Raw genomic sequence first — 12874 nt, 5'->3', positions numbered from 1 at the left:
ACATTAGCGAAATCATTGCTAATTGTAAATGCTTTATATATAAAATTTATCAAATTAAACCAAGGCAAATGATAAAATCTTCAACAAATCGGTTTTGTGAAGTTGTGGTTACCGTTGCCATGACAACAAATTATGCAACATAACACAAACAAATGCACCGTTTCAGTAGTTTGGGATAGTACGGAATACGGAATCGTATTGAAGGAATTGAAAAGATGAAATTCAAGACGTACATTTCTAAAGATTCTAAGCTGAAAGAAGCTATTGCTACTCTTGGTTGGAGCAACAATGAAGACATATACAGTTGCAGTGAAGATCAGCAGGTGTACAAGTGGAGTTCGACTAATCGAGAAATGGTCCAAGTGGCTAAACTTCCCGACGGATTCATATCAACAGATTTGCATTGGCTAATTGGTAAAGGGTCCGGATTAGGAACACCTGGAGCAAGCGCAGCAAGTGGCAGCAAAGGTGGAGAGTCCTTGCTGATAGCCGGCGCGGATGGTCGGTTTGTAATATTGAATAAAAGTGCACGTATCGAACGAAATGTATCGGCACATACCGGACCGATTGTGACTGCTCGCTGGAGCCCTGACGGTGCCGGTTTGCTTACTGCCGGTGAGGATGGTATCATCAAAATTTGGTCCCGCTCAGGGATGCTACGTTCGACAGTTGTGCAAAATGAAGGGCAAATTCGATGTGCTAGATGGTCCCCCAATGCTGCGGCAATCGCGTATTGCCAAGGTCCGTTTGTTGCTATTAAACCGCTTGCTGCAAACAGTAAGCTAACGAAATGGAGAGCACACGAAGGGTTGATCCTGTGTCTGTCATGGTCCAACAATACCAGTATGATCGGAACAGGTGGCGAGGACTGTCGCTATAAGATATGGGACACATTAGGAACGAATATTTATACGAGTGTCGCTGATGATTATGCTATCACATCGATTGATTTCTGTCCTGATGGAGAATTACTGGCGATTGGTGGATTCAATATGCTGAAGCTTTGCCATTATACAGGGGTAATTTTTGCATTTATACTGATCACAGTTCATCATCCACATGGAATCATACAAATTCAATTTTTTTGTTCTGTTGCAGTGGAGCCACAGTATCGTAAGGTTTAATCAGCAAGTGACTGGATCGCTGTTTAACATAGTTTGGTCCGCAGATAGTACACAAATAGCCTCCTCTACTAGCAGTGGATCTTTACTCTTTGGTCACATTATCGAACGTGAGCTAAGAAACCGAAATCTGAAAGCAATCACCACGGGACGTAAAACGATCCAATTGCAAGACATTGTTGCACACACAAGTGACACGTTGGATTTCTCTGAGAGGATCATCAAATGGGAGCTAGGATATGGTCATTTAGTGGTGGCTACGGTACATCAAGTGCACATTTTCAACGAACATTACATCAACACTCCGATCATCATAGACGGTCGAAGTGACATTCGCATCATCATGCTTGGGAAGAAGTAAGTAGACAACTATAGTACCAGCTATATGATGGAGTCTTTTAATGTTTTTCGTATGCTTCACAGACACTTCATTTTGGTTGACTACAACTCCATCTGGATATACACGTACACTGGACGGTTACATTTGAATCCTCGGTTTCCTGGGTCTCAAGCGCAAATACCACATCTGAATGGACGTTGCATATCACTAGGAATGGATTCCTTAGCCATACGCGACCATTCAGATCAAACGATCGTGCATGTGTTCGATCTGCTACCTGGTGCTACGCGCCAGGAAGAACCGTACAGCATTCACAGCAAATCTCCCATAGTCGAGGTAGCGGTATGCCGTTATGGTAATCCAGACGATCAGTATCTAGTGTTTATTGATGCCAATCAAGATTTGTACATCACAAGCGTACATAGTGGGCCGGAGTATGTGATGCACAAAATTGGAACCCAGGTTACAACAACGATGTGGTCCTCTGATACAAATATTTTGGTAGGATTGCACGACCTCAGTTACAGTGTTTGGTATTGCCCTGGGGAGGCCTGTGGAGATCCAACGTTAATTGCGCTGACCACATTTACATACGACACAAGCGAATTTGGGAAAAACATAACTTTAGAGAATTTTGAAGGAGCAAACATAACGTTTCGCAGCTCGGGTGCGATATTTACTATATCGGTGAAAACCTACTGCGTGATTCTTCACAAACTGTTCGCTGAGAACCAGTGGGAACGGGCCCTAAAGCTATGTCGCTTAGCACAGAATCATCTGCTATGGGCGACTTTAGCAGCGATGGCATCGAAGCGTAATCAGTTGGAAATCAGTGAGGAAGCATTTTCCGCATCATTGCAAATTGATAAGGTGAACTACTTAAACTATATTAAATCGCTGCCCCTTTCAAGCCCAGAACACATGGCAGAAAACTCGATTATGAATGGTCGCATTCAAGAGGCAGAAATCATTCTCATGCACAACAAGCGTATTCCGGAAGCGATTCGATTTTGTCTACGTATGCATCGGTGGAACAAAGCACTAGAAGTGGCAATTAAGCACGACATAGATGTGCAGTTGGTACTGGAAGAACGTAGGAAATATCTGCGGGCTTTGGAACGAGAGGAAAACGATGAACAGTTCCTAGCTTTGGACGAACGTCTCGACTAAACACTAAAGATGCATAACAAAGTGAATTTTATCTCTTTATGGTTTTTATTGAGCCCCAAAGAACTTTTTAACTCGTAACTCAGTTGAACTGATCATATTGGACGGTCTGTAAAGTACTGGTGATGATCGCTTCGCAATTAAATCTCAACAGGACCACTCGCATCAGCTAATTATGGGTAACTTTCGTCACAGAAAATAGGCCAAAGCTGATTATAACAATATAACAAATAAAAAAAACACCAACGATGTTGTAAAATATAAAAAAATACATTCTGTGAGAAATGTAAATTGTTTTCTGTTAAAAAATGCAACTGATTTGTTCGAAATTCAAATTGGAGAAATGTCAAAAAACACCGTTAAAATTAGGAACAGACATTTTTACTGTGCTTGAAGTGGTTATCTTTTCATAATTTGCAACAGCCTTGATTTGACAACACAGCCGCAACAAAAAAAATGACATATTTTGAAGAATTCTGAACAAGCTTTGGAACAGCATATCGCATCTTGTTTCTGTTTACTCTAAGTTTTAGGTAGAGTTAAAAAGTAAGCTCTCAACGCAACACCCGATTCCTAATGGTCCAAAAGAAAATTCTATTTGAGTGAGTTCAACGTTGTCGCACTTGAAGAAATTCTACGACATTAGTTAGCAGTGAGAAGATTTGCCTTCGTGAAAAAAAACTTTTGTAAGATGGATCGAGTTATGTGGTTATCGGCACTCTGGATTCTACTAATAGCCGTATGCGTTCAGTGCGCGGCTACGCATAAACACATCCACACACATACGGTCACTAAAGAACGCACCGAGGACGGAGCATACTCACCACGAGATGCGCATCATATGGAAGATGGGGAACACTTTTCCGAGTTCGATCATGAAGCGATCCTCGGTAGTGTGAAGGAAGCGGAAGAATTTGACAATTTATCACCGGAAGAATCGAAGAAACGGTTAGCAGTGTTGGTGGTTAAAATGGATCAAAACTCGGACGGTTACGTTGACCGACACGAGCTGAAAGCTTGGATTTTACGGTCTTTCAAGAGTCTCGCGGAAGAGGAGGCGTCGGAGCGATTTGAAGACGTTGATTTGAATAACGATGAATCAGTGACGTGGGAGGAATACCTTCAGGAAACATATGGAATGGATAGCGAAGATGAGGAAGGTGTCCGTCTCCCATTCGAGGAGCCCCGCAATGAAGAGGAACGTAAACTCATTCAAGACGACAAGGAAATGTTTGAAGGTGCGGATACTAACCAGGACGGAAAGCTAGATTCAACCGAGTTCGTTCAATTCATTTCACCGGAAGAGTTCCCGCAAATGCTACCGATAATTCTGCAACAAACCCTGCGTGACAAGGATGCGAACAAAGATGGACGTATCGACTTTCAGGAATTTGTTGGAGACAATGCAAAGGATCATGACAAGGAATGGCTAATTGTCGAAATGGATAAATTTAAAGAAGACTTTGATAAGAATAATGATGGCTTCCTGAGCGGAAATGAAATTCTGTCATGGGTTGTACCGAGCAATGAGTAAGTTGTTACATGCTAGCTTTAAATGTGAATTAATTTCAATAGAATATGCCTGTATTTCTGTTTATTTATAGTGAGGTTGCAAGCGATGAAGTAGCTCACCTATTTGCCGCTAGTGATGAGGATCACGACGATCGTTTGTCGCATCAGGAGATCATCGATAAATACGACATCTTCGTGGGTAGTGAAGCAACCGACTATGGCGATCATTTGCAAAACATTCATCATTTCGATGATGAACTATAATCGAAAAGACTGGCATAGTCTGGCCTTTGCATGAATGGCATATATACATATATCGCACACAATTTTATTTCGTGCTTTAAGAGCTCTCTCTCTATATTAGCTTCTATTTAATTTATTCTATTCAATCAAATGTAACTTGGTTTTTATAAACTCATTTATGTAGTGGATCAGTAACAGTTGCCATATAGATAGTCATTAAATAGCGTACCCAACATATGTTTGCCAAATAACTTATGTTCTTTCATTGTACAACTATTAAAATATGAGTAAAAATCTTGAATTACTAAAAATATAATTTTGGGTTTTAAATTATTTCCCGTATCACTATAAATTAAAGACATTCAAAATGAGTACAGAGATTACAAACTTAGGTGCATTTTATATTTGAAAGTGCATATTGGTTGAAGCAAAATGTTTGAAAATGCAATGACTGGTTCAGTTGGTTCGGATGAAAGAAATTTAACGCTCACTATTCATGCTTGTAATTTATATTTTTCAAAAAAAGCTCACCATTAATTTGTTTATTATTGTGTAATAGTGAATTGGGACATGTTTGCCATTCTACAATTCTCATATTTGCATTAAAGTTACAGTTCAAGTTTATGTGTTGTGCTTCCTGTTGTTCTTTAGCGCTCTTCGGAGATCAGACTTTATAATTAAAATAGATTAATTTGAAAAGGAGGCAAATGATCAAAATCGTGATTTGCAAAGATAATTTCACACGTTACAATACTTACACACATTATTAAATATTGAACATTATTAAGGGTGTAGACAAATGTAATCTATTTGTGACGTATACTACATAAATCTTGTTAATGGATGCTATGAAGATCAAGAATTCAATCAAATAATGAATGTAGAGAGCCATCACTTCGGATATAATATTTCTTTGGCACTGATTGGTCTGAAACATAACAAAATAATAAATCGCACTTCTGCGGGGATCACTGTAAAGGCACTCCCCATTAGATGCGCTTTAATTCCAACCCAAAGAAAAATAAGAGCCACTTTTCAAGGTTCCATTAATTAAAGTTAAGAAAATTATGTATATCTGTAGAGAGCAATTTCATGCTGATGCTGATTTCTAGTTATACCACTGCACTCAAATCAATATCATTACACCCAAAATTGTAACTTTAACATAGCTAGAAATAATTGGATTACCCCAGAAGGTTCTCTACTGGAACTTTACTTTAATGAAAAGTTTACGATACTTTTTGTGTATTGTACTGTTTGGTACATAACTATTACCGTATTGAAATGATCGATATTTATGGATTGGTTCATATTTACCAATGAAATGTAATTTTAAAAAATACAAAGAGAGCGTTCTAGTGTTAGAGAGCAGATGTAAGCTGCTTGAACGAACTCTTAGAACCGAAGGGAACAGGTCAAACGATTATTATTGTGTAGGTCGTTTTTCACTGCTACCAGTCCCTGGGCCTGAGAAGGACTAATAGTAATCAATGGAGCAAGTCGCTCGGTAAATACCTGATAATTTCGCTCCAGCTCCTTTTGGTAATCCTTTTGATCGGATAGAATAAGGTTACGATTCTTTTTCAGCGCATCAGCACACCTACAAAGAAAGCGAGAAAATGAAAAAAAAAAATACATTAATTACCTCTTAGCACAGAAGACCATCTATGATCCTATTTACAATGACTTACTTTTTGGAGAAATCTTTGAAACAAAGTCGCAACTTATTCTGATGTTTGGTCGGTATCGTGTTGCCATTAGCGATGTTCGATAAAAATACGAGAGCCATTTCCATTGGGCCTTGATTGACAGTGGTACCAATGCAGCCCTGAAGCACCATTTGTAAAATTTTAGGATCAGCCGGTTCCTGATTGGTAGCGGCAGCGAGTTCGGCAGTCTTTTTCTGTATATCTTCGATAGCCACCTCGATGGGTTCCAGTACTATTTGATGTCGGTGTACTACTTGTATGCGTGTTTTAACATACGGGAAGTGGTTTGCGGTGGTAAGAATAGTTTTACGTTTACACTGTTCATGCAAATCGCCATGTGCTTTTCCAGATTTTGTGAACGGTGTAGCAAATATGAAACGTTCTGTAAGCGAAAAGAGAGACATTAATAATCCATCACATTACATGCATTGTATCGACAAACTTACTTATATTGAAGTTGCGTTCAAAATACGTTTCCCTGTAGCGTAATTCGTATGTTTCAAAGTACGGTTCCACGTACGTAATCTGTATGTAAGCCTTTTCTGGATCCAGGCTCGCGACTTCAACTGCATTCGAATCCTTTATGATTTGTACTACGTCCAGGCCAAATCTATCGGCGTAAAAATTTTGCAATCGGCTGAAAATCTCCGGCAGCTTTGTAAGCGTCGGCTCCTTGTAAATGAATTCCTGCTGATCGAGATCCCCAAACTTTGCGCCATAGAAACCGACGCGGAAATACGTTCCAAAAACACGCTTGCCTTGCAACTGAGCAATGCGATTAAAGGCCTCTAATAGTTTGCCATGTATTTGGGCCAATTTACGAAAATCTCGATTAGCTTCACATATCGGTATTAACACCTTGTACACATCGTTCATCGCTTCGTACATGCCAGCTGCCTGGAATGCGCTGGCCGCATGATCGAGCAGTAACTTTAGACCTCCCTCGGTGAAACTATTACCGAGACATATACCATCTTCACCAGGGCTTACCACATCGTCCGAAACGGCTGATTCCATGAGAGCATTCGGGGAAATGTGCTTGAACGAGACGGCACCAACCGGTAGGTGAGTTTGAGATTCCAGCATACTGAGATATTCGGCTACGAGAGCGGCACTGTGCACGTAGCACATAGCCGCTTCCGTGTGATTCGCACGTTCCGTATGCTTTTTTGCCATGTTTTCCAGCCACGTGAGGCGAAGGTCGGGTGAATTTTGGTATCCCTTCGCAATACGATTCATGAGATCCAGCAACATTTCAGGATCCTCTTGATATTCCTTCATTTTAACAGTATCTGAGAGAATCATATGTAAGTTGAAAAGCAAATCCTGCACCTGTTCGGGAAATGACGTCTCTTGTAAATCTGTGTCAGATTCCGCGTAGACGAGTATCGTTTTTAATGCACGCCGCAAGGACTGTTCGCTAAACGATGAGCTAGTGCCGACCAGTGAACTTAGTGACATCGTAACCTGCATTTTTACGCGTGCAAAGTTCTGCGAAAATAACAGTAAAACACAGATTAATAAATAATTCAATGAAAATCTCTCATAATACGCACATTTCCAATTTCAAAGTTTTGACGCATAAGCAAATATAACGATGCCGCTGCTTGCGAACGAACCGTAGGCAGCTGAGAACCACAATGTTTAAGAAGCAGCAAACAAAGATCCGCACAGTTATCTGTTTCTTCGTCAAACAGCAAATTGTGATATTTAAATACCAGCGAGCGCTGTGAAGCAAACAGATTTTGCAGCGCCAATGTACTCTGATTGCGTGAAAGCGCATGGAGCAACACCTTCAGTACCGTCCCCAGAAGATTGTGGTGCATTTCGGATGACGATGCCACCTGCACGATCATTTCCAGTGTGTCCAGAATGATTAAACACACCTCGGTTGCCAGAGATCCTTCGATGAAATTGCTTATCTCCAGTTCTGCCTCGTTCTTAATGTTGCTGTCGTAAAACTGAGTGCGTATTTGATCCTTCTTCCAGCGAAGCTTTTCCGTCGAATTGCGCCCATCTTTACGGCGGTTGATGAGATCGTTTCTAGCTGATCCCGTGCCACGAATAAATTCTTCCAGCTTCTCGCGCATATCTGGCGTTTTTCGGAAGCTCGAAGTGTTGCGTTTGGATGTGCTGGTGGGTTGTTTCTTACCGCGATACTCAAAATTTGGTATGCAGATATTCAGTACCTGCAGCATTTGATGAACACGATGCGGGCTTAAACCCATCGTGTACTTGATCAGCGTCGTTGGTTCGAGATTCTTCAATACCCACAAAAAGCAGGCCAGTAAGTTGCGGGTATCGTTTGTCAGCACTGTTTTTGGTTTAGGCGCTTCCGAAACGTAGCTGTAGCGACGGATTCCAGAGATTGCAAATGCTACCTCCGGGCTGATTGTACTAGCCGCCGGTACAGATGCCGCAGGACCTTGGTAATCGTCCAGTTGTCCAATCGTGTTCAAACGATCATGTGATTGCGCCACCGGAGTATGTAGTTGTGGTATTACGTCCATTACAATACCCAGCAGGGGAAGGTAGAGAGCGGCAACACGTGCCCTTGCTTCCACCTCGCTGTAGCGTGGATCCAAATCGTGCGAAGTAAGCAGATTTCTCAGACAACGTATAGCTTTCCCGTGAAGCTGTGTATTTGAAATGTCCAACACATTGGAGAGCTCTTGCAGAACCAATCCTACCAGAAAATGTTGCTGTCGGAATTCTACGCTCAAGTCAGCGTATAGCGCGCGGTCATTACCAGTCATAGCGCTAATGTACGAATTTTGACTGTTGTTCGACGTAACGCTTGGAGTTGGGCTACACGGTGCAGAAAGAACCGTATACGGCGTGCCAAAGGGGAGGTTTAAAGCCACAAAGTGCTCGTGACTGCAAACTATTCGCAAAAAGTCCAGCTTATAGTGAATCATATCCGGTGTAGATGAGCTCTTAGTCATGATCACCTTATAGTATGTTTTAATTAACCCATATACAAAGCCACGATCCATGATGCTTAACAGATCGAATATGAAGAACGCTAAACTGGAGTTTATCGATTGGGCGAGTTTTGGATCGCTGCTATTGTAGCCGACTACTTTGGTCGTAACCAGGTGCACCAGTGTGGCGATATCATCCGTGTACTGATGAGGGAAACGACTTTTACGAGGAGAATTCAATGCATTTGTAAGCTCCAAGTGTTCCACCATGCTTTTTACGATCAGTTCAAACAACATCCAGGAATTGGTCATGGATAGTTCAGCAGCAGAACCGCTGGCCACTACCCAATTTAAAGCAATTTCTTCGTGCAACAGTCGTACCAATCCATCTTTCACACCTGATCCAGGCGAACAGCCATCCGATCGCATACTCAGCGCACGATCAACAGTACGGCTTGCATTTAGATCCGCGATTGCCATTAAATCAGAATTGCTTGTGCTACGATTCATTTCTTCGGCCGATGCTGGGCGACGGATTGGCATTTGTAGTGAGGCTAGCTTGCACTTTGGATCCATCGGATGGGGAATTTTACATTGAAATTGAATGTAAGTGCTAAGGATGTTTTGTCGACCGTAGCGTTCTTCTGGCTGAAGGAACTAAAAGAGAAAATAACAAATTAGGCAGCGGAACACGGTATATATTAACAAATTAATATATCGCTTGATACTTACAAAGATTTTGTCTGATATCTGGCAGATAGTTTCAAATACCGTTTGACCGAGGGACAAAGCTTCACCGCCAATCTTGTAGCTCGTCACCAGCAACTCTATCAGCTTATCTAATATAACTTGCAAATTCTTCACCAGTTGCTCCTGGTCGGCACTTTGCAATTCCTGTAACGTTTTCTTGAACTCCTTCTCCATGTTTCCTTCACCGATTCGGGGTGGTACTTTACGCAAGTCCAGACATTCGCAAAGATAGATAAATTTATCCAGATAATCATCCAGTGCGTGTACGGAGGTAACGGCATCGATCGTAACGGAAAATACTTGTCGGTGATTGTCCAGCCATTTCGTACCAGGCAGTTGTACGTCAGCGGGAATGAAGGAGTAGTTGTTCGGTGGTTCTTCAACCATTACAGGCAAATTGAATTCACCCACGTTTAGATGTCCGCCATCCTTTAGCACCGGTAGCCACGTGTATCCTACCGGTGTTTCGACCGTGGTTTGCACTTCCTGAGGTTTTTTCTGACAGGAAACGTGGAACAGCGTGAAAAGAATATGGTGGTTTTGTTTCAGATTCGCCGGTAATTCAATTTTTATCTCATCGTAAAATGTAGGCTGTTTGTTGTGGTAGTTAACAGCACTGTAGGCTTCCGTACTATACTCAGAGCACGAGCTCTTACCAAATATAGCGGGAAGTGCATCGGATTGTTTTTCGCCACCCATTAGCTGAACTCGTACGGCTATGTTACGTGCCGAACCGGCGCGGGTTGAAAAATTAAGCTCCTTCGTTGAGACAAAAAGCAAATTACGATAAGCGTAATGAGGATTCAATACCGGGGATGATGGAAATTCCAATATTTCCTTCACAGGACGAGAGTGATCATCAGGGAACGGGTCGATTTTTGCCAACTCAGGCGTCAATGCATATTTTAACTCTTCCGGTGCCGGAGCTATTTCTACCTTGATCGATCCCGGTATACATTTGTGCTTCTTCATTAGCGCTGCTGGGCGTTTCAGTTCCGGTAAAAACTTGTACAACTCTTCGTCCTTCATTTTATCGGATTCTTGCTTGAAAAAACTCGCCACCGTGATCGTGATTGGACGAAACGTTTCGATGCTGTTTGCAAAATCATCCGGTGACCAGGAACGACGCTTTTCCATCTTTCTCTCCAATGATCCACGCCTCGTAAGAGTGCCCATATCGCTTGCCCTTTTCCGGAACTGATCAAAGCTGCTGGTAGATGATTTGCGATCCAAACTGTTTGAGCTGGATGCCGAACCAATACTTTCACGATCATCCTTTTCCATGCCATCACCATTAAAAATGCTTGTCAAATAGATACCGGTCCAAGCGAAGGGCATGCGATACTTTCCGAGCCGTTCGCAGTAGTCTGCCGCATTCGATTTTGCTTTATCTTTATATTTATCTTTATCCTCCTTCAAATAGGGTTCCACTGAGTCTTTAATGTCCCCTTGCAGTACTTTTTCCAGTCGGATTACGAGATACAGTTCATTACTAGGATTCGTGATATCGAAGATTGCTTCTCGAGCCTGCGTGCTAATGTCAGCAAACGGTACATGGTTTACCAACATGCGCCGCAATGATTCCGGGTTCATGTCGAAGTAAAAATTTTCTGACAGTTTTTTCTTCTCTTTAGCATCGTATATCGCCATCGACGCAAAGATCGGTTCCACTTCCAGCTCCAGTTTCAGATGAAGACATTTCACGTGAATTCGATTGCCTAAATGTTCCATCGGTATTTCTGCTGGCATTCGTTTCTCAATGGCTTCCTCCATTTCACCATCCGCATACAAATCAAACAAGGCCTGTTGGCGTTCCTCCTGCCGTTTACTCTCATTGCTTTGGTCAACACTTTCCGGTGGTACCCGTTCCAACACACCTGTAATGAGAGGATCATTCACGGAACTTCTCAAGTCAAACGATGCCCAAGATCCACGTGGAGTAAGCGTGTCGGTACAAGTTGACACAGACGAAAGGCTTGCAATCGACTGACGACTGCTAGGGGTACAGCTTTCGCTAGCGTACAGAGTAGTGGAAGTGACCGATTCATCTAACGATACCAGATTGCTGAAATCTCGGTCTATTTCAAACTCCTGCTGGTAGGAAGTGGGACTTAGCGCTCCCTTTTCCTTTCGCTCACGAGTACTACACGAGCTGGAGTGATGTCGTGCCGAAAACTCTACCACCTTCCAAGGCCTTGTGAAGCAATCTACACAGTGCTGCACATACAGGGGTAATTCCTGCAGGGGTTCCTTCGGAATAACATGCTCAATAGTACGAATTTTGCGCGGTACTATTCTCACTTGCACATCCCCGGACGGGAAGTCCAGAATCGATCGAAGGTGATCTTTTTGCAAGAGATTGCTATGTTGAGCCAGAAACTCCTCATAATCAATCGGCTCAACGAGATCGCACAGTGATATCTGTGAATAAAGTATAATAACATACATGGTTAACGATTCATATCCCTAAACTAGATTTCAAAATGACTCACCGATGACGAACATACAGAGCTGCTATCGCTTTTTGATAGCAGTTGGTAGTTGGCCACGTTCTTGCGGATATCCGAAGAATTGTGTCTGTGGGCATGAAGGTGTATTGATTTTGTGTCATGCACTTTTGTTTGGAGGTGAACGTTCTTGAAGCACAAGGGCGTCACCGATAAGTTACACGAGGATTTACTTACTTGGTCAATTTCGAGGCGAATGATCGCTGTGCAGACATTTTCGTTGCACTGATGTTCTGCTAGCAGTGCTTTATAGGAACTGGAACACCTCTACGGACGATGCCTTTGTTCCTTTCGTCTGCTAGTAGTTTTACCACACACCACACGAATCAGACTTTACTGTTATTTCCGTGCTAATACTTCACTTGTAAGCAATGCAAAGATTGTTTGTGAGATTGTTCATGCTACCAAAATTATTCAACAGCACACATTTTCCATTTCTTGGAGCATATTCAATCACTGCTCTGTACGGGATGCAAAAAACCCCATATTTGTTGATAAACTTTAGCTGTCATTGTGTACGGTTTAACATACTGTTTCCAATACTACGATTCTTTTCGATTCCATTGCACAATAGGTTTCCCGCGTAAAATTATTCTCTCGT

The 12874-nt window shown here is 42.1% G+C and overlaps 3 protein-coding genes across 3 annotated transcripts; 2 read left to right on the top strand and 1 right to left on the bottom strand.

Moving 5' to 3' along the window:
• The first annotated feature begins 4 nt into the window (after positions 1-4).
• Positions 5-3008, top strand: LOC125766640 (intraflagellar transport protein 80 homolog). The gene is made up of 3 exons (XM_049432858.1): positions 5-1019; positions 1099-1478; positions 1545-3008. Exons 1-3 carry the CDS (start codon positions 216-218, stop codon positions 2629-2631), a joined length of 2271 nt encoding a protein of 756 aa, XP_049288815.1. The 5' UTR covers positions 5-215; the 3' UTR covers positions 2632-3008.
• A 110-nt stretch (positions 3009-3118) lies between these two features.
• Positions 3119-4699, top strand: LOC125766653 (reticulocalbin-2). Its single transcript, XM_049432879.1, has 2 exons — positions 3119-4158; positions 4233-4699. The coding sequence occupies exons 1-2, from the start codon at positions 3320-3322 to the stop codon at positions 4402-4404; spliced, it is 1011 nt and encodes a 336-aa protein (XP_049288836.1). The 5' UTR covers positions 3119-3319; the 3' UTR covers positions 4405-4699.
• A 177-nt stretch (positions 4700-4876) lies between these two features.
• LOC125766627 (dedicator of cytokinesis protein 7) lies at positions 4877-12762 on the bottom strand. The gene is made up of 7 exons (XM_049432819.1): positions 12451-12762; positions 12259-12343; positions 9749-12187; positions 7649-9673; positions 6539-7583; positions 6075-6474; positions 4877-5983 (listed from the first exon to the last, which is right to left on the bottom strand). Exons 1-7 carry the CDS (start codon positions 12486-12488, stop codon positions 5779-5781), a joined length of 6237 nt encoding a protein of 2078 aa, XP_049288776.1. The 5' UTR covers positions 12489-12762; the 3' UTR covers positions 4877-5778.
• Positions 12763-12874: the final 112 nt, after the last annotated feature.

Source organism: Anopheles funestus, chromosome 2RL (assembly GCF_943734845.2).
Source record: "Anopheles funestus chromosome 2RL, idAnoFuneDA-416_04, whole genome shotgun sequence".
Taxonomy (NCBI): domain Eukaryota; kingdom Metazoa; phylum Arthropoda; class Insecta; order Diptera; family Culicidae; genus Anopheles; species Anopheles funestus.
The sequence above is the reverse complement of the archived record's forward strand: the minus strand, read 5'-3'. Positions and strand labels throughout refer to the sequence as shown.